The sequence below is a fragment of the Zootoca vivipara genome, chromosome 12 (genome assembly GCF_963506605.1).
Source record: "Zootoca vivipara chromosome 12, rZooViv1.1, whole genome shotgun sequence".
Classification (NCBI taxonomy): Eukaryota; Metazoa; Chordata; class Lepidosauria; order Squamata; family Lacertidae; genus Zootoca; species Zootoca vivipara.
In genome coordinates this window covers 28,933,962-28,952,585 of record NC_083287.1, presented here as the reverse complement: position 1 = coordinate 28,952,585, position 18,624 = coordinate 28,933,962, and the positions used below count along the sequence as shown (strand labels likewise).

Here is an 18,624-nt window from a genome sequence, read left to right as displayed (position 1 = left end):
GCTTGTCCTCATATGTGAAGAAATATACTTCAAAGACCATTTTCTTACAGGTGACACCTACAACAATATTTGCATTACCAATGATTATAATTATGCTTTATGTCCTAGGCTAGACAAGTATTAAAGTGATGGGAAACAAGGTTAAAAAGCATTCCTAGCCTCACATGTAGCTAAATAATCTTCCATGTATTTTTTTAAAAAATCCTTGTACAAAACGATGTGGGCAACCTTCCATGCCCCCCCCCCCGATGTCACTGAGTCACAACACCCATCAACCCCAGCAAGCGTGGCCAATGGCTAGGGACTACGGGATTTGTAGTTCAGCCTACCATATAAACTGCTTGGTTGTAGACCAAATTTTCTCCTCTCTCGTACATGCTTAGCAAAGCATATACTGATCAATTTTGGCTCCCAGCTGCATCTACCTGTGGTCATATGCTATGTTTAGGAAAGGGGCATAGCTCAGTAGCAGAGCATTTGTCTTTCATACAGAAGGTGCTAGGTTCAATCCTTGGCATCTCCAGTTAAAGCTGGGAGCCAGTCCTACCTGAATCAGTATAAGACAACTTTCTATGTTCCCATATCATGGATGCATGTAGAAATACAACAAGAAAATCAAGTCTGGGACCCTAGTTCTCAGTGAGGTACTAAAGTTTACAAAGCAAACTTACATCTGGGTTGTGCCTCTTCAGACTGTGGTTGGAGACAATCGCAGCCTTCTATGTGACATATCGCTTTGTTCAGGGACCTTTTTTAATCCGAAAGATTACTTTTTATAAGGAAGTAGGAATATGACTTTCCCACTTGCAGTCTGAAATGTTAAGCCTGGGTTTATCACCTCCCTTAGATTTTGGAAGAAATGAGCAACATTTTCATCACTGATCACGCATTATCAGTGCTATTTAAGCCACAAATTCAGGGAAACCTTTAGTAATTCTGTTGGCAGGACGAGTGCCGCATAACCCACTTTGGAACTTCTCTTTGCAATTGAGTTATGCAGAACTGCATCAGATAAAATATGTGCATCTAGGCTATTTTTGACGCTCTAAATTTGCTTTAGTGAAAAGCCTTTCTACTGTGCTTCTCTATGGAGGTCATTTTAATTATAGGGTTTTGCTTTTCTAAAAGTTCTTCCACATATGGACTTGGAAAATGCAGGTCCTGTACCATATGAATTCAATGTCAATCTGAATAACAAAATGGAAGGGAAGCCAGAGTTAAATAACCAAAATGAAGCCTTACAGAATTATTTAGGCACCTGTTCTACTCAATAATTTATTTCCTTCTCTATATTTATTCAAATACCTATGGGTACCTGACTCATAAATATACATTTCACACGAAAGGGCTACTCATAACTATATGCTTGGTGCTGCTCAACAGCTTTAACAAAAAACAAAAAAAAGACAGGTCATCATTCCAAGTTCCTATATTTAAAACATGTCTGAAATTATGCAGAGTGTCCACCATTTCCAACATATTTTCACATCAAATTTACGAAAGAATACATGGGGCTTTTCACACTGCAGTATCTATACAGAGAAAACCACTGTATATAGATATTGCACCGTGAAACGCCCTTTGTATTATTTTCCATACTGGATACTTGCCGTCTTGTTCCATCAGTCATTCCAATAGAATTGAATTGTTTGGAGTGAAATGCTTATGGGAATGGCTGCTATAATTTGGTTGCTTCAGTAACAAGCACTGATGGTCTAGCTAAAAGTAGCTCATCCTGCTCTGCAAAAAATAAACGTGACTTGCTTTTCATATACTTGTTCTTGAACCGAAACAAGAGTCAAGTAATTCTCTTTCTTATAGTTTGTGCTGCTAACCGAATGGAAATAAACTACTGTCCATGTTTGGTGTATCTGCACAAAACAAAATGAAGAACTTAACTGCTGAAGTTACTGCTAGAGTAAACTGCCATAAACTTAGAATAAACCTAGGAAACAATAACGGCGAGAGAAAATAAATTATCCCCAACATTTGGAGTGTATTTTTGGCTGCCTCAAGTCTTGCAATTACATTCTCAGAAAGCCATCAAATAGATATTCTACAATCTCCTAATGGATTTTAAGTGTATGTCTCTGATAGAGGATCAAGGTAACCCCTTGCTTTAATAACCTTTATTTATATTGCACTGTCAAGTAAAATCACAGGAAGGACATTTCAACAGGGACAGGTGGATAGAGGAATTGGATCAGAGTGAAGACTTCTCCACCCTGGTCTGCCACCCAGGCTCCACCCCTCAGCTTGCCCCTGATAGGCTAATTTCAAATTTCAAGATGGTGGCCGGCTGGGGAGGCATTCCAAAGGCCAGCCACCATGGCAAAGTCATTTCGCCCCCTAGGTGTTTAAGGGGCTGCCACGCTGGGCCACAACTGCCACCTACCTCCAGACCAGATAAGTGGCCACTTTCTGAACAGGAGCTTCCATGTGCTGTGAGAGATGGGGAATGAATTGAGAGAAGAGCTGCAGGGAGGAGGGCTGCCACAAGAGCCTGCCATCTAATGAGTGTAAGTTAACTGTATTGAACCTTTGTGGAATGCCTTGTGAAATGGAGATGATTCTGGTTTGCCCTACTATTTTTATTTCTGTATTCATTTCTATTCTCTCTCCTGTTCAGCTTTAAGACTGGGTTAGCGCATTTGCACTGTTTTATATAGTGTTATATGGACTGATTTTTTAAAATGGTGTATTGATTGACATATTTACTTTGGCTAATGTCCAACTAAGTCATATTAAAAGCACACCCACTGAAATTAATGTATCAAAATTTGTCATATCCACTATTTTCAATGGGTCCACTCTAAGACGTTGGCTACAACCCATTATGATTATTTGCACTTGTTCGTATTATGGCTTGCACCCAATGCTAGTCCTACTCATAGCAGACTGACTGAAATAAATGGACATCATGAACGTGGCTCCATTAATTTCAGTGGGTCTGCTTTGAGGAGTATGGTACTTAGCTGCACACAACCCCAAATTTTCTGAATGGCTATTGCTGTCCATTTGATTTGTTGTGACCTGCTTCAGACACAATGTTGTAAGAAAGTAGCATACAAATAAACTGATGGCGATAACTTATTGTTAACTGCCTCCAAGTGGCCTATGACATTTACATCACAATATAAACACATTTACACAAGAAACTCGTAACAAAAAACACACCATGCAATGATGATGGCAAATCCTATTTGGAGCTCAAAGCTGCCAAGGAAATGGGCACTTGTGCAGTATATCTGAATGGGGCATGCTTCCACTTACAGTATGGAACTCCCTCATAAAAGAAAATGTGGTGTGAGGTAACGTATTTGCCTTCAGCTGTGTACTGCACCTGCATCGCCTATATATGTCATGAAGATGGATGGATTGTGTGCACATGCCCAGCACAACAGAAAGACCAGAATTAGATGAACCATTCTTCATAAACAAATTCTCCTTATATTCTATCTGGGTATCGCTACCATTACAGTGGTACCTCACAAGACGAATGCCCTGCAATATGAATTTTTCACAAGACTAATGCATCTTGCAATCTGATGGTGACTCGCAAGACAAATTCGTTTTGCAAAAAAATCATCTTGCAAATCACGGTTTCCCATAGGAACTGCACTGAAATTTAATTGATGCACTGAAATTTAATTGATGCGTTCCTATGGGCAAAAAAAGAAATTTCAATGCATTCCTATGGGAAACCACGATTCGCAAGACGAATTTTTCGCAAAACGAATTGACTCGTGGAATGAATTAAATTCGTCTTGCGAGGTAGCACTGTATTCTCTTAACCTTCTTTCTGTGGGAAAGCCACAGAAAATAGCCACTACTATTTCAATTACAGTGGGAATCACTAATAATACAATCACATGATTTGGCCATGGATTTTATTTCCAGGCCCCAAAGTGAAAACATTTCTCTGGCTCCAAGATTGGCCATCATGATATTTACAGAACATTAAAAAGATGTCTGACCTATCATCCTTATTCTATGAGTGATGTTATCAGACACAATGGGATGAATTCACCAACGCTTTGCAAATGAGGTAATCGTGGCATTTGAAAGCAGTCGGAGCATGTTACTGTCTGAACAAGCCATTTTTGTATTGCTAAATTAAGATGACAAATTGCCTGTGAAACCCAGGCAATATCCCATTATGGGGAGAAGGAATTAATGCCAGAGCTCAGAAAGCTCCTTTGTGGCTTGGCAGCTTTCTGCTAATGTTTTGCTACAAAGATAGCAACAGCCACCTCCACCTGTCAGAGACTCTGCCCACAAGAGACCTAGATGGCGTAGGGTTGTTATGGTTCCACACATTCTCCCAAAGAACCCAAATAGCATTGATAATGCTAATAATGCTTGCTAAATATTACTTACGCAACACACATAGTAAGCTTTACAATGCCTCTGTAAAAATAGGCCAATTTTGTTCTACCTGTATTATAAATGGGGAGGTGAGTCTGAGAATGGCGAACTATGATTGCCCCACTGAATATTGCCAACCAAGAGCCTTTAGTAACATCGTGATTGGAAGACATTAACAAGTGACAAACAGGGATGTGTAACGAAACATTGCAGTGTTTAGTGTTCTTGACAAGGGTTCCAGTCAGTCAGCCACGCCCTCTTCCAGTACTCCATTCTATCGACCCAGCACGCAGTCAGCATTCCATGCCCACTGGGCATTAGACTAGGGGAGGGGGCACCTGACTTAGCCCCCCCCAAAAAACCCTTTATTTGTCCTTTATTTGTCTAGGGGTACTCTCATTTTGACTCAAGAAAATCACCATTTAATAGTTCAAATTGGGAAAAATAAAGTAAATGGACAAAAGTACAAAGATTCGGGAATTTTTTTTTTTTTAAGGAAAATTTTAGGAAATATTCTGCGTACCCCCAGAAAAAAGCATGGCTTTAGGGATGGACAGATCAGCTTAATTCCGGTGGGCCTACTAGAAGTATTACCCTAACATGGCTTTTGGTTTTGGTTTTCTTATGAGCTGACATGACTACCTTTGCTGTTTGCGCGTTTTGATCTGCGCATTAGTCTGGCAAGCAAATCAGAATGGTTAGCTTAAAAATGCAGACCAAACGAAATCCTCAAGCAGAAAACGTCATTTCCTGATATTTGCAATCATACTGCTATTAAAGGCAGAGAAAATGACTGGTAAAAAAATAATAATCAACCACAAAGTCACGTACTGAAGATCAAGGCTGAGTTTAGATTTTAATCCAGGATTTCTCGATTTCAGCTCACAATGACCCTAACACCTGCTAAAGGAACCCCATGATCTGACAGTTTCTGGAATTGAAATTCATATGTAAAGATGGACAGTTGTGCAGTTACATTAAAATGTGAAATATTTAGTGCATATATGATTGGTTTTGGTTTTCTTGGTTTTCAATCATATATGAGCAGGCCTGCCACACAGACAGAATCTTGATGCATATTCTCCACAATGACTAACTAAAGTAAGTTGCTTTGTTTTCCAAAGTTAACACAATTTTTCATCTCCCCTCACAGCCCCCAAAATTATGAGGCTGTGAACAGTCATCACCAAATATGCCAATTCAATTTCCATTCTCCAAGTGCCAGGACTTATGTGGCCATTAGCAACATGATCTGCACACCTGAGGGAGCTATCAACAGGTTTGCAGAAATACAAAAATACCTTTAGAAAATTCACTGTGAAAGTGGGAAACTCCAACAACAGCTTAAGAAAGATTGAGAGTGCTCAATGACCATGGAATGCTGACTGACAATTTGGGGGAAATAGAAAATATGGTGGCAGATGAAACAGAATGGAATGCTGCTTTTGTTGTTGTTGCAAATACCACTTGTTGAAACGTAATATACAAAAGCTAGAAGTAGGAAGCTCTGGAGTACAAAACATCTGAGGTAGATTCCTCATAGAAGACTACGGTAATTCCCTCACTTCCTGAATACATACAAATCTCACAAAAACAAGTTATTTTTTGACAGAAACTCTACACTGATAAAAGTTAATGGACTCTTCTGTTAAGAGCATCACCTGAAAAACAAGCAGACGGGAGGAGCTTCACAATCTTTTTCTTCATACAAAGTATCTGGGCAGTCTCGGCCACCATTCGCAGGGAGTTGCAAGATCACTCGATGCCGAGATTGTTTCGTCACTTTCATATCCCCTGCAAATGAACATACAGTGCACTTTACTCTCCTCAGACCACACACAAAAGTTGAACAATCATGTTGAGATCACAGCAAATAGCTGCATAAATACACAGTATAGAACAGATTAGCACCTAGGAAGTTGAAACCTTCAAGCTTTCTGCTGTGTACGTGAAGAGGAATATAGCATCTTGAAACGTATTTGTACATACATGAAAGTTTTGGCCAATTCTGGCAATCCCAATATAGTGGTGGCATCAATGTATTTTCCTCAGAGCTCAAAAATACTATATGCATCTTTCAAAAAATTCAGATATGCAAGCTTTTTCTAAGGGTATGTAATATAACAGCAACAAAAACTAAAGTATCAGCCAACTACTGAATCGATAGTACAGTCCTATATAACAGCCAAAAATATATAGATGCCGTAAGACTTTTCTTCTTCATCTCTATGCAGATGGACTTCCCCTTTTCTACAACTTGATTGTATTTCAGTAAGCTCTTGATCTCACACCCAGTTCATTTGGTGTGTGTGTTATAGTTGTATTATTTCATTTGTCTGTTGTGTATATATATTCTCTTTATTACATAACTGAAAATCTAATTTAAAAATAACTAATTACTGAATCAATACAATTCTGGCCTTGACAAACCATATAAGGAAGGAATTGAAAAACCCAAATTCGGAACTGGCATATGAATTAGGTACAATTACCGTATCTATTATCTGCTCAGAGTAGAGTAGGAATTGGTTTATTGGATTTTAATATTGTATGATTATATGGTTGTAAACGACCCTGGGACCTTGCAATGAAGGGCAGGTAAGAAAACTCTTAAATAAATAAATACGTTGCATTTAGAACAGCAAAATTCATTGCAGCAGCGTTAGAAAAGCATTGAAAACTTACTGATTCAAATTAAGGCTGCAATTGTCGCATGTTAGGTGGATTTATTTTTCCTCTCCACTGCTATGGAATTGCAATCTTGAACAAATTGGACTGATTCATTATGTTTACAGTACTGGCATGCTATTTCCCCCTCCAGTTTACACATCTTAGTATGTAGGGTTATTTTTTTAAAAAAAGAAAGAGCCACAGTGCTACTAGAGAACAACAGATGTGCCCCACTGTATATTATACTGTATTTGTCCTATTGAAAGGAGTGTGCTCAGTTTCTCTCCCTCCCATCATATTAAACCTCCCAGGCTCCACATGCTCTTTATTGCCTCAAAAGGTTACAAGTTTAATCTGTCTAATCCTTTATTAGTTGGGGAATACTCTAGCCAGCAACTAGAACAACAGTAAAAGTGACTTTGTATTTGTCTCCGTCCCCTCAACCCCAACACAGAGCATTAACTGTGAACTATAAAGAGTATCTTTTCAGGGCAACAGTCCCATGCCTTTTGAATGTAGGTGGCAATGAGTGAACCTGTGGATTAACACGCATGAACGAGGTATTAAATTATTGACTGCAGCTAGGATCGTGCATATTAAGATGAATGCTTCCCGATAAACTCAAAAAGAGAAAAAGGGATAAGGCAGAAATATCCGGGCAACGTTAAGTCAGTAGGAAAAAAAATGCTCTGTAACTATAATTACAATGCAGAATGTGGAATTGCTACAGAATGCAGTAAACATTAAACATCTGGCAGTATGTGCTAAAATAAGATACTTATAATTTGCGTGTAGTTGTTGGTTCAAACCAAAACCTTAAAAGAAACCACTAGCACCAATCTTTTTTCTTATTCCCATCTTCCAAGGAAATAGGCAAAAGGAATGCATAAAAGTAAGGAAAGCTTTGCTCAGGCATTTTTAATGGCTTATAAGGAGGGCAGAAGCCACCCGTACCTCTGGACCATGTCCCCAGGGCCGGTGCTAGGGTTTCTTGCGCCCTAGGAGAGATCACCTTCTGGTGCCCCCCCCCAAATTAATAAAAAATAGAAAATAAATAAAAATAGAAAATAGAAAAAATAAAAATAGAAAAAATAAAAAATAGAAATAGAAAAAATAAAAAATAAAAATAGAAAAAATAAAAATAGAAATAGAAAATAGAAAAAAGTAGAAAAAATAGAAATAAAAATTAGAAATAAAAAAATAAAAAAAACAGCTGAGAGGCGCGGCGAGGTGGCCCCAGGCTCATGCTCCCCATGCGCCTCCGGAGCTTTGCAGAGGCAAGCCTGAAGCCGCTCAACAGGTGACAGGTGCAGTGGAGGCGGACGGTGGCGGGCTGGCCAGCGCCCCCTCCATTTTGGCTGCCTAGTTCGCCTAAATGGACGTGCCGGCCCTGCATGTCCCTAAAGTGCAATTCATCAAATACTGCTGTATTACAAACTCTCCATTCATTTAAATGTGGCCCTCCTAGAAGCTCAACTAATACCAAGACTAGTCACAAATGCATGGTGAGTTGATAGGAGAAATATATAGACCCATTGTTTTAAAATTTTGGACCTACTAATGTAGGAGGCCCCTGTCTGTTGGATTTCTAATCAAAAGATCAAAGAAGTCAAAAGGGACCAACAAAGATATTACCCAGAACACAGAGAATTAAAGAAAAGCAGAGAAGAGCAGTAAGAAAACAAATTGTGAAAACATTGTTGCAGTGATGGCTTCGCACCCACACCTATGCACATCAAAACAGGACGGTTTCGATGGCCAGGCTTATGCCAGAAGGTGAGCGATTTGTATGTTTTACATTAATTTTTCCATGTTATTACTAAGTGCAGTTTTGTACTTCAAGCCCTCAGGCGGGGCACACTATAAACAAAGATGCTCTTCAACGTTTATATTGAGCTGCTGGGAGAGGTCATTGGAGGATTTGGGGTGCAATATTATCAATATGCAGATGACATTCAATTCTATTTCTGTGTCATCAAAACAGGCTGTGCAAGTGCTGGACTACTGTGATGTGGACCATTAAACTCAGGCTGAATCCCAGCAAAATCCAGGAATCTAGGAATTGGCTGTGGATCCAGGAATTGGGCAAAGCGTGCACTTGCTGTATTGCTCAGATGTGATTGTATAAAGTAACCCAAGACGCCTGCTTCTTGGGAGAAAAGCAATGACAAACCTAGACAACATCTTAAAAAGCAGAGACATCACCTTGCCAACAAAGGTCCGTATAGTTAAAACTATGGTTTTCCCAGTAGTGATGTATGGAAGTGAGAGCTGGACCATAAAGAAGGCTGGTCGCCGAAGAATTGATGTTTTTGAATTTTGGTGCTGGAGGAGACTCTTGAGAGCCCCATGGACTGCAAGAAGATCAAACCTATCCATTCTGAAGGAAATCAGCCCCGAGTGCTCACTGGAAGGACAGGTCGTGAAGCTGAGGCTCCGATACTTTGGCCACCTCATGAGAAGAGAAGACTCCCTGGAAAAGACCCTGATGTTGGGAAAGATTGAGGGCACTAGGAGAAGGGGACGACAGAGGACGAGATGGTTGGACAGTGTTCTCAAAGCTACCAACATGAGTTTGACCAAACTGCGGGAGGCAGTACAAGACAGGAGTGCCTGGCGTGCTCTGGTCCATGGGGTCACGAAGAGTCGGACACGACTAAATGACTAAACAACAACAACAACCCACTCGGAGATCATATAAGGCAGGCATCCCCAAACTTCGGCCCTCCAGATGTTTTGGACTACAATTCCCATCATCCCTGACCACTGGTCCTGTTAGCTAGGGATCATGGGAGTTGTAGACCAAAACATCTGGAGGGCCACAGTTTGGGGATGCCTGATATAAGATAAAGGGCAAGAAAGCAATTGAATGAATAAGATATTATTGAATAAAAAAAGAAACCTAAGCATAGTAACCGTTGCACATAGCATACAACAGCTTGAGCCAGGCGATCATTAAATACATGTGATCTGCTCATTTATGGACTCCATCTATGCAGAGAGTTCTCTGAAGGCTTCATTGTCTGGGAAGTTTTGAAGGCATTGATGTTGAATTAAGGCACAGAGGTGTCCCACGCCTGCAAATGATGTTTTGGGGCACAGTATTGCTCTATAAGCTGCTCTCTGTCCTTCTGCCCACAGTTATACAGAAGTCATTATGCTTCTCCAGCTATGTATGCTATCAGCACTATTTCTTTCCTCACAGTAAGCAAGAGCAGGGGCTTTTTTCTCAACTGGAACTTGCTGGAACTCAGTTCTGGCACCTATCAGGTGGGCGCCATTGCCATTATGAGAGAACAAGGTTCATGGTGAGTTTTGGCACCTCTTTTCCTAGAAAAATAGCACTGGGCAAGAGGGCTATTCCTCCCATATCATGTGATAAAGGAACTACTGTAAAGAGTCCAACACAGCAAATAGGAGAAAGGTAGTCTTGGTAGAGGCCCCACCACAAGACGGAGGCCTCCATTTGCTTTGGGCCCTGTAACGGATTGACACGGTTTTGAAATATTTATTCCTACCTGGCTGCAAAAGAGTTAATCCACCTCCAGCCTGACTGACATAACATTCTGGTGGGGGCGGGACTGTTCAGAGTTTAAAAGGAGGGAGCAGCTATTTTGTCAGTTGAGGAGAGGGAGAGGGAGTGGGTAGGTGTGAAGAAGAAAGTTGAGAGGCCAGGATAGTGGGGATCTAGATGAGGTTCAGGAAGGCTCAATGTTAAATGTTTGACAGAGATTATCTACAACCGATAATCTATAAACACATGAAAAGTTAAAGAAACAACTATGGTCTAAGGTTGATAAAATTCTTCTCTTTTGTGCCAAGAAGTATCGTCATTATTTTTCCAGCAAGGTATCGGGACTCACAGAAGTGGTAACTCATTAGAGGACAAACCTCAGGAAAAGAGGCGAAAGTTTGTGTCTTAGAGTAACACTGAGGAGGCTTAGAAAGATAACCTGGGGTGTCAACAAGTTGCCAGCGTGGAAAGGGCAAACTTTTACAGTAGGGGGAATCAAGCCGAGAGAGAGACCCTTTACTGGTGGCAGGAGGTTATTCTATTAAACAGCCTAGAGTTTTTCTTTGATACCAGGCCACGTGAGCTGGAAGGAGAGTCTCTTTACTTATAAACCCACAAAAATAAAGGGGTTTATTCGGAGGAGGCGGGAGAAGAGTGTGTGTGGCTTCACCTCTGGATTCCGGTGTCACATTTTAGTAATAGAGAGAGGGACATTCGTCGCAAATCCAAATCTGTATTTAAATATTTTTTATCCAAATTTGATGAGCACCACACAGTAACCATGGTGAATCAAGCTTCTTTAAAATAAACATTGATGACTGAGTGAACACAATCCAGAGGGGATTGAAATTGTTTTGTGTCTCACTGAAAACACATTGAATTCAAGGGCGATTAGGTTTGCCAAAGCCCGCCCCCTTCCCACTCTCTTTTTGGTTTTTACAATTACCTTCTTGACATGATGAAGGGCATGGTGTCCAATCGCTGTAAGGTGTCACAATGCAGTCTTTCCTACAGGGTAGCAAGCAAGGTCTAACGGTCTCAGGGCGAAGGCTTTCAGGACACCTAAAATGGGCAGTGACAAAAGATACTGTAGAATGAAAAGTAAGTGGGAGGCCACATTAAATGCAGGCACTAAAAACTATTATACAGTCATACCTTGGGTTGCATTCGCTGCGGGTTGCGTATTTTCGAGTTAAGTACTCAGCGTGCATGTATGTGCAGAAGCGTTCTGCACGCTGCATGCGTGCACAGAAGCACTCTATCGGGGCTTCGTGCATGTGCTAAAGCACCGCTCAGGTTGAGTACTTTTTGGGGTGCCGAATGGATTGTGTACTCAACCCGAGATACCACTGTACTGGCATGAACATTGTCAGGGAGATGTATGTGAACTTAGGGGGGGGGGACCCAATCAAGAAGGAGTTCAGGAGAACCAGTATTGGGGGAATGGCCCATATACACTGTTCATTTTCCCCACTTTGACCTTCCCTTGCAGATGACTTTCTTTGCATCCTAACAGTACAGAGTGTCTCTCCATTGAAAGCCACAGGAAGGGCTGAATGATGACAAGAGAGCTATTCCACCTGATTTTCAGTTATCCCAGTGAGGTACCAAAGGAATTCTGCTTCCTATGTATTTTTTAGCAATACTAAAGTTGTATAATTTGTCATTTCACCAAACCTATCGCATAACTGAGTGGGGATGATTCCTTTATAGGTGTGCATGTGTACACATGTACACACACACACACACACACACACACACACACACACACACACGAACTAGCTGTTCTTCTTTTTTTGTGCATGAATAGGAAGAGGAATCCACATCTAATCAGCTCCTGGGAAACACATGAAACGCTCACCATCCAGGAGGTGAGCTGCAATTTCACCATGTGTCACTGATTATCAGAAACTTTGAACAAAATTGACATCATATAGTGGATCTATTGTCTTATTCCTACCACAGCTGGTCATCTGACCATGCTTTAATGATCCATATTATTTATTTAAAATATTTATTGGCCACTTTTTCAGAAAGGTGAACTCAAAGCAAAAGCAAAAACATTAAAAGCAAGTGTAAAAACACCCTAAAATGCTCACCAATAACGTATAAATAAAAAGGCTTGGTCATTCAATGTCCATGCCCGATTTCACCTAGTTTATACATTTGCATTTAGTTGCTATCTTGCCTTTAAAGCAAGCTACTGAGATTATAGCTCTATATAACTATATCCGTCCATTCTCTCCTCTATTTATGGCTTTCCACCTTATTCAAGGTCAATTTGAACTGAAGTAATATAAGCTGGTCTGTTACTTTGAAAGTTATGCCAATAATATTGATCTTATCATATCATAATAATCATTTCTATTAAGGAGAGTTTAAAACATGGTTCTCATTTACACTTTCACATACATCTCCTCCTATTTAAAAACTTTTAAGTAAGATTAGCATGGTGGTTCAAGGGATCAAGCAACATATTTCTTTTTGCTTCGCAAGATTGCACTCCTTATATACCACCATTAACTTATTATTTGTATTATTCAAACAGCAAAATGTAAACAGTATGATCTGTTATGCAAATCTGGAAACCATGGACAATTCTGAGAGACGCTGCGATTGCATGAGCTGGAACTCGATTCTTACATTCATTTTTATTATAAATTCAGACAAAACACATTTTAGTAGACTATGTTATAATGGAGCTACACAGAAAAAAAGGAAACAGGGCAAATAATTAGGAGGTTCGGCCAATCAAGGTTTTCAGTACCAGAATTTCAATTTCAATATTTACTTTTTGGGTCCAACTTGTCCCACGTTGACCCTCAAACAGATGACTTTCCTTGTTTGCATTCCAACAGCACAGGTGGCCTCTCCATTCCAGCCTGCAGAAGAATTGAATGCCGACACGGAGACATCCTCTACACACTGGCCCCAAGGTCCTGTTTGCCAGTGATACACTGTGCATGGATGTTCATTGCAGCTGCGTGTTTCCTGCAGCAAACTGCTGTTTGGGCACTGAAGTCCTCCTGGAAAAAGCAAGCGCACAGTGGCAGGGGAGGAAAATCATTGCAACGACAAATTAGGAAAAACAAGCTCAATAAACAAACTTGGTATTCACTTCTTTGTTCTCAGAGTATGAAATTTTAATGAAGGCAATGTGTTGATGTACAGGGAAGAGGACCACAAACTCCCATCATCTCAGGCCACTGTCTATGCTGGCTGAGGCTGGTGGACGTATCTGGAGGGCAACAGGTTCCTTTCCCTGTACTATGTCATAGTTCTCACTGTATTAAGCCTACAATTGTTTGGACTGTGATACTTCAGATTGCAGGTTAGGGGCTCTCACATGTCCAAATGCTCCTCTATATAGAAAATAAATCAGCCCTTGCACACAAAGAAAACTAGGGAAGAAAGATTCCAGCCTAGCCTTCTCCCTGAAATCTAGTTTTCTGTGGGCAGGAGTTTCTTTTTAATAGAGAACATTCAATCACGTGGGCCCCCACCTACAGTCTGAACACAGCCCAAATAAAGGTTTACCCCTTCAAAACTAGTCTAGGCCTAAGACACAGGTTTGGATGTAACATATCTTGGCTTATTAATAGGAAATATGCATCATTCTGCTCTCATATTCCACTCATTCTCTACTGCCCTTCTCACTCAGCGCACAATTGAAAATGCCAAGAGCAACGGGGAATGATTAAAAGAGCTGGACACGTTTAGTATGGAGAACAGAAGGTTAGTATGTTTAGTATGGAGAACAGAAGGCATCGGCAGGATGGTCTTCAGACATCTGAAAGGCTGTCATAAAGAAGACGGAGAAGATGGCAGGACCAAAACTAGCCTATTGAAATTGCAGGGGAGGCTATTTCAGGTTGACCTTAGCTTTCTAATGGCAAGAGCTGTTCAACCGTGGAACGGACTACCTTGGCAGGTGGTAGGTCATTCTTTGCAAAGACTGAGTGGCCATCTATTGGGGATCTATTAGGATGAACTTTGGCTATTTACAAACAGCAAGTATATGCTGCAACTCAGCAAGTTGGGAAGATGAGAATATATTTACTATTCACCACTGAATCCTCCCCCCTTTAAAGAATTTTACACCAGCTGGCCAGAGGGCATGCTGGGTTCTTATCCAAAAGCTGCTTAATAGTAACTGTTATTATATCTAGTATGCAATGTCAAATGAAATAAAACAAAAATCCAATGCACATTAGAGAGACCAGCGGTTCCAACACACAAACACACACTCAGTGTGCACATTAAAAATTAAGAACCCAGAGAGAAACTAGTTGGCAGAGTCTTTGAGAAGGGGTTGGGGAGGCTTCTTGCCACTGGGGGCTGTGCATGTCTGCCCCTGAATCTAGCCCTAATTGCCCTGGAGGCAAATGAGTAGAACGAGTAGAACTGTGGGGACTTATTATGAAAGAGTACAACAAACCAAGTAGACATAGGATTGTCTACTTGGGCTAGACATAGTGGCTGTAGAGGGTATTGGTATTAAAACTTACACTGTGTGTGTATGTATTATAGCGCCAGCCTTCTAAAAAAGAAGGAACCAGTGAGAAGGCCAACATTATTCAACCGACTACTTCAAAGGAGGCCCTACCATGCCATTGCCAAACTAGAATTGATCAGTAAGTTAGTTTAGTACTAAACAAATAGAAACAAAGAACGAGGCTTTGCCTTCAGTTAGCACAACAAAGTTAGAAGGCTGTGTTATCTCCAATCTCTACTGCCACGAGTGGTCACTGGGCTTATGTTGTATACATTTGATACAGAAACATCACAGGCTTCTTGCAGTTTATAGCCTTTTGGCCGAATTGCTTTACTTTCCCGCCTCTGTATGTATCTTTCTCTATGTGTATATAAATACAGATACTGTATATATCTGAACACTGATACATTCCATGCATCTGGCAAAGAAGTTGCTGGGCCACAAAAACCTGTCAAAGAATAAAATAAAAATATGTTTGTTTCTAAGGTGCCACAAAACTCACTGGGTGTTGTTATTAACTGAACAATTGCTTTTCTCCCCAGATGTGGATCTCTGTGTCTATGTCCATTACTGCTCCCTTTCCAAGTGCTACATTCAGCTCAATGTTTATTGGCGAACAGTCATGGTTCAGCCACACATGAGAACAGGTATCTGTCAGAAGGCTTCCGGGACGCAATTCTTCAAGGCAATAGATATTTTTGCTTTGTTCTGAGGTCTGCTTACACTTTCTGAGTCCATGGCTGTTAGAGTTGCCATACATCCAGAATTTTCCGGACATAGCCAGCGTTCAGCCACCTTAAGCAGCTTCTGGGCTGAAATCACTGAAATGTCTGGGAAAATTCAGACATATGACAGCCCATGTTTTGGCAATTTTCATTTTAAAATAGCATAAAACCTCAATTTTCTTGTTGAGATTTTGCAAAAAACAAACAAATACCTCAACAACTTTGGGCAAAACCAAAAGCTCTGGATTTTCACTTTTTGAAATATGGCAACCCTAATGGATGTGGAAGTCATCAATGCAGTCCCTTACCCAGGAGCACTGTTATAAATCTCAGAACTGCTGCTCCTTTATACAGCAATGAAGTTGTAAAAACACAGCATGTCATTGATCTAAACAGGACATGGTTACAAGGAAATGTGTTTAGAACAGCATTCTATGTCACAAGTGACTATTACAAGCAAGTAAAAAGGACTAGAGATATATCCAGGAGAACTTACATTCAACAGTCTTAGAGGGTAGCACAATCTTTCTCTTACATATATGGGATGCTAACCAGTGACTTTTGTATTCAATTAACTAAAATTAATCGGTCTTAACACCCATTAGCAGCTGAAGGAGAACACCCATACAACCACACTGAATGTTAATTGGAACTATGTTGCTAATCTGCTATCAAAGCATTAATTGATTCATTAGAGTAGTTAATCGGCAAAATGCTTTCAGGCCTAAAATTACTTTGGTGATAAGACTTCAGAAAAAGCTTCCTTCAAATATATATATATATATATATATATATATATATATATATATATATATATATATTCCAGGCAGGCATATACAAGACTGTAAGAAGGTTCATGAACCAGCCATTTAGATTTCAAGACTAAAATGGGAGCTTTGAATCAAATGCATACACACTATAGAGAGTGCTGAACAACTCAATGCCTCTTTGATTTCTGGTCTGAAATACAGCTCATTCCCAATAATAAACCTAAGCAGTGTCAGGAACTAAGAACCAAACCTACAGTGGGATATATAGGAACTTGCTTTAGACTGGAAAAGCAGAATGTGGAAAGGTGGAGGGGAGGGTTAAATTGTCATGAACTGGCAGGACGACGGGCAAGGAAGAGGAGGATCCTGGTGAGGGGCACAGCTGGGTCTGGGACACACCAGGGCAAGCAGGGGGTGGGGAAGGAAGTACTCACGGGGCAACAGAGGATGACGAGAGGATGGGGGTTCAGTGCACAGGAACCAGAGCAGCAGGACCCATCACCAGAAGGCCCCCTGTCTTCATGAACATGGCAGGTTCTGAGGTGTAGGAAGCAGCAGGAAGGGAACTCTAGGAGGCTGAGTCAGGCAAGGGCCCACAGCTCAGCTCCCTAGATGGCCAGGTGGGGCTCACTAGCTCTGGGAGGAGGTGTGTGATTCCTCAGCTGCAGGAGGCTTGGAACAGGTGAGGGTCACCTGACTCATCAAGCCCAGGCTGAGCATTTGTAATGGATGACCACATGCCAGGATATCTGCAAGTAGATCTGGCCATGTATAAATTTGAAATTGGTTCTGTTCAGCATTTGTAGCATTATGCTGCTCATTGTCTTTCTAGATATTCAGGCCATGTTTTTCATGATCTCTGGAAGAAATTAGCTTGACGTCTGAGAGCAGATCAGTATCTTTTTTTAATCAATTATTGAGTTGTTGTTTTTCGAAACAAGCAGAGAATGAGGTGCAAGTACTTGACTGTATCAGGAAAAGTTTCCACATTGAGAATTCCTTCCAAGTTACAGATAAGCCTTTGCTTTGGGAATGATGACAATTTCCCTCCTCAGTTATTGGATTTACATAAGCATATCCCCACTACTATTTTACATAGCCATTAAGCATCTACAACTGAAATGCTTCCAGCCCAAAGGGCTTTTCTGCTGACAATCGAGATTAGGCATGTGTTGGCAGTGCACAAAGCAGCTTCTGCATCCTGGCATAGTTCTCCCAAATCCAAAAAAGTATTCCCCATTCTACCTTCCAAGAGCTGCACTAATTTAAATTTGGCTTCCACCATCTCCCAGAGAATCACTGCTGAAATTCAGCAGTATATTTGGATACACAAAGGGTTCCAAACTGGGGTACCAAAAGGATGTATTTCATGCCCAGTGCTTTAACATAAAGGCATTTTAAGGCCTACGTTTCCACTTTTAAATAGCCTCTGCATGTCCCTCAAGCCCTTAACTTCATGAAAATTTAAGCACCAAGCATGGAACATTTCAGGAACTGATTTGTGTCTCATAAATCATGGAGCCAAAGAACCCATGCCTGGAAAAGTCAAAGTCTGTTCAACAAGCTTTTGAAAAATTGATTTATAGCTCGCCATATGCCAAGGACTTGGTAGGTGGAGAAGGTAACTGAAGTGTTGAATTATAGAGGTGGGTTCATGCCCCTCAATGGTCCCCTAGTAGAACAGGTCAGATAAGTGGCCCAAGCATAGCAGAAGGAGGAAAAGTGGAATTTAATATAGTGAGATATACTTTAAAGTACATATATAGGACTATTATGCATGTTACGTCAATCCATAGTTAAACTAAACTATGGTTTAAATGTGAACATGCAGTAGTATCCTGCTACACATGGCTAAAACTGTAGGTACTTTGTTCCTCCTGTGCTCCTGCTCCTGCCATGCTGCCAGGAGCTAAGCCATGGTCCGCCTTTCCATAATGTATGGACCCAGGCTTTCTTTTCTCCAAATAAACCAGGAATGGTAGTCAAGGTTTGCCCTTGGCTTGCCACTATCCCATAAAATACCAAGTGATTGTGATTGTATGAACAACAAAATGGCTGCCCCCATGATGTGCTGTGCTTTTT

The 18,624-nt window shown here is 40.8% G+C and overlaps 1 protein-coding gene across 2 annotated transcripts in view; it reads right to left on the bottom strand.

The window, feature by feature from the left end:
* Positions 1 to 18,624, bottom strand: part of THSD7A (thrombospondin type 1 domain containing 7A) — a 277,260-nt gene that overhangs the window by 61,554 nt on the left and 197,082 nt on the right. For both annotated transcript variants that reach the window (XM_035129456.2, XM_060280749.1), the window contains 3 exons: positions 13,344 to 13,578; positions 11,499 to 11,614; positions 6,030 to 6,162 (listed from right to left, as the gene is read on the bottom strand). In XM_035129456.2, the coding sequence (XP_034985347.2) occupies positions 6,030 to 6,162; positions 11,499 to 11,614; positions 13,344 to 13,578 (484 nt within the window). The remainder of the gene's footprint in view (positions 1 to 6,029; positions 6,163 to 11,498; positions 11,615 to 13,343; positions 13,579 to 18,624) is intronic.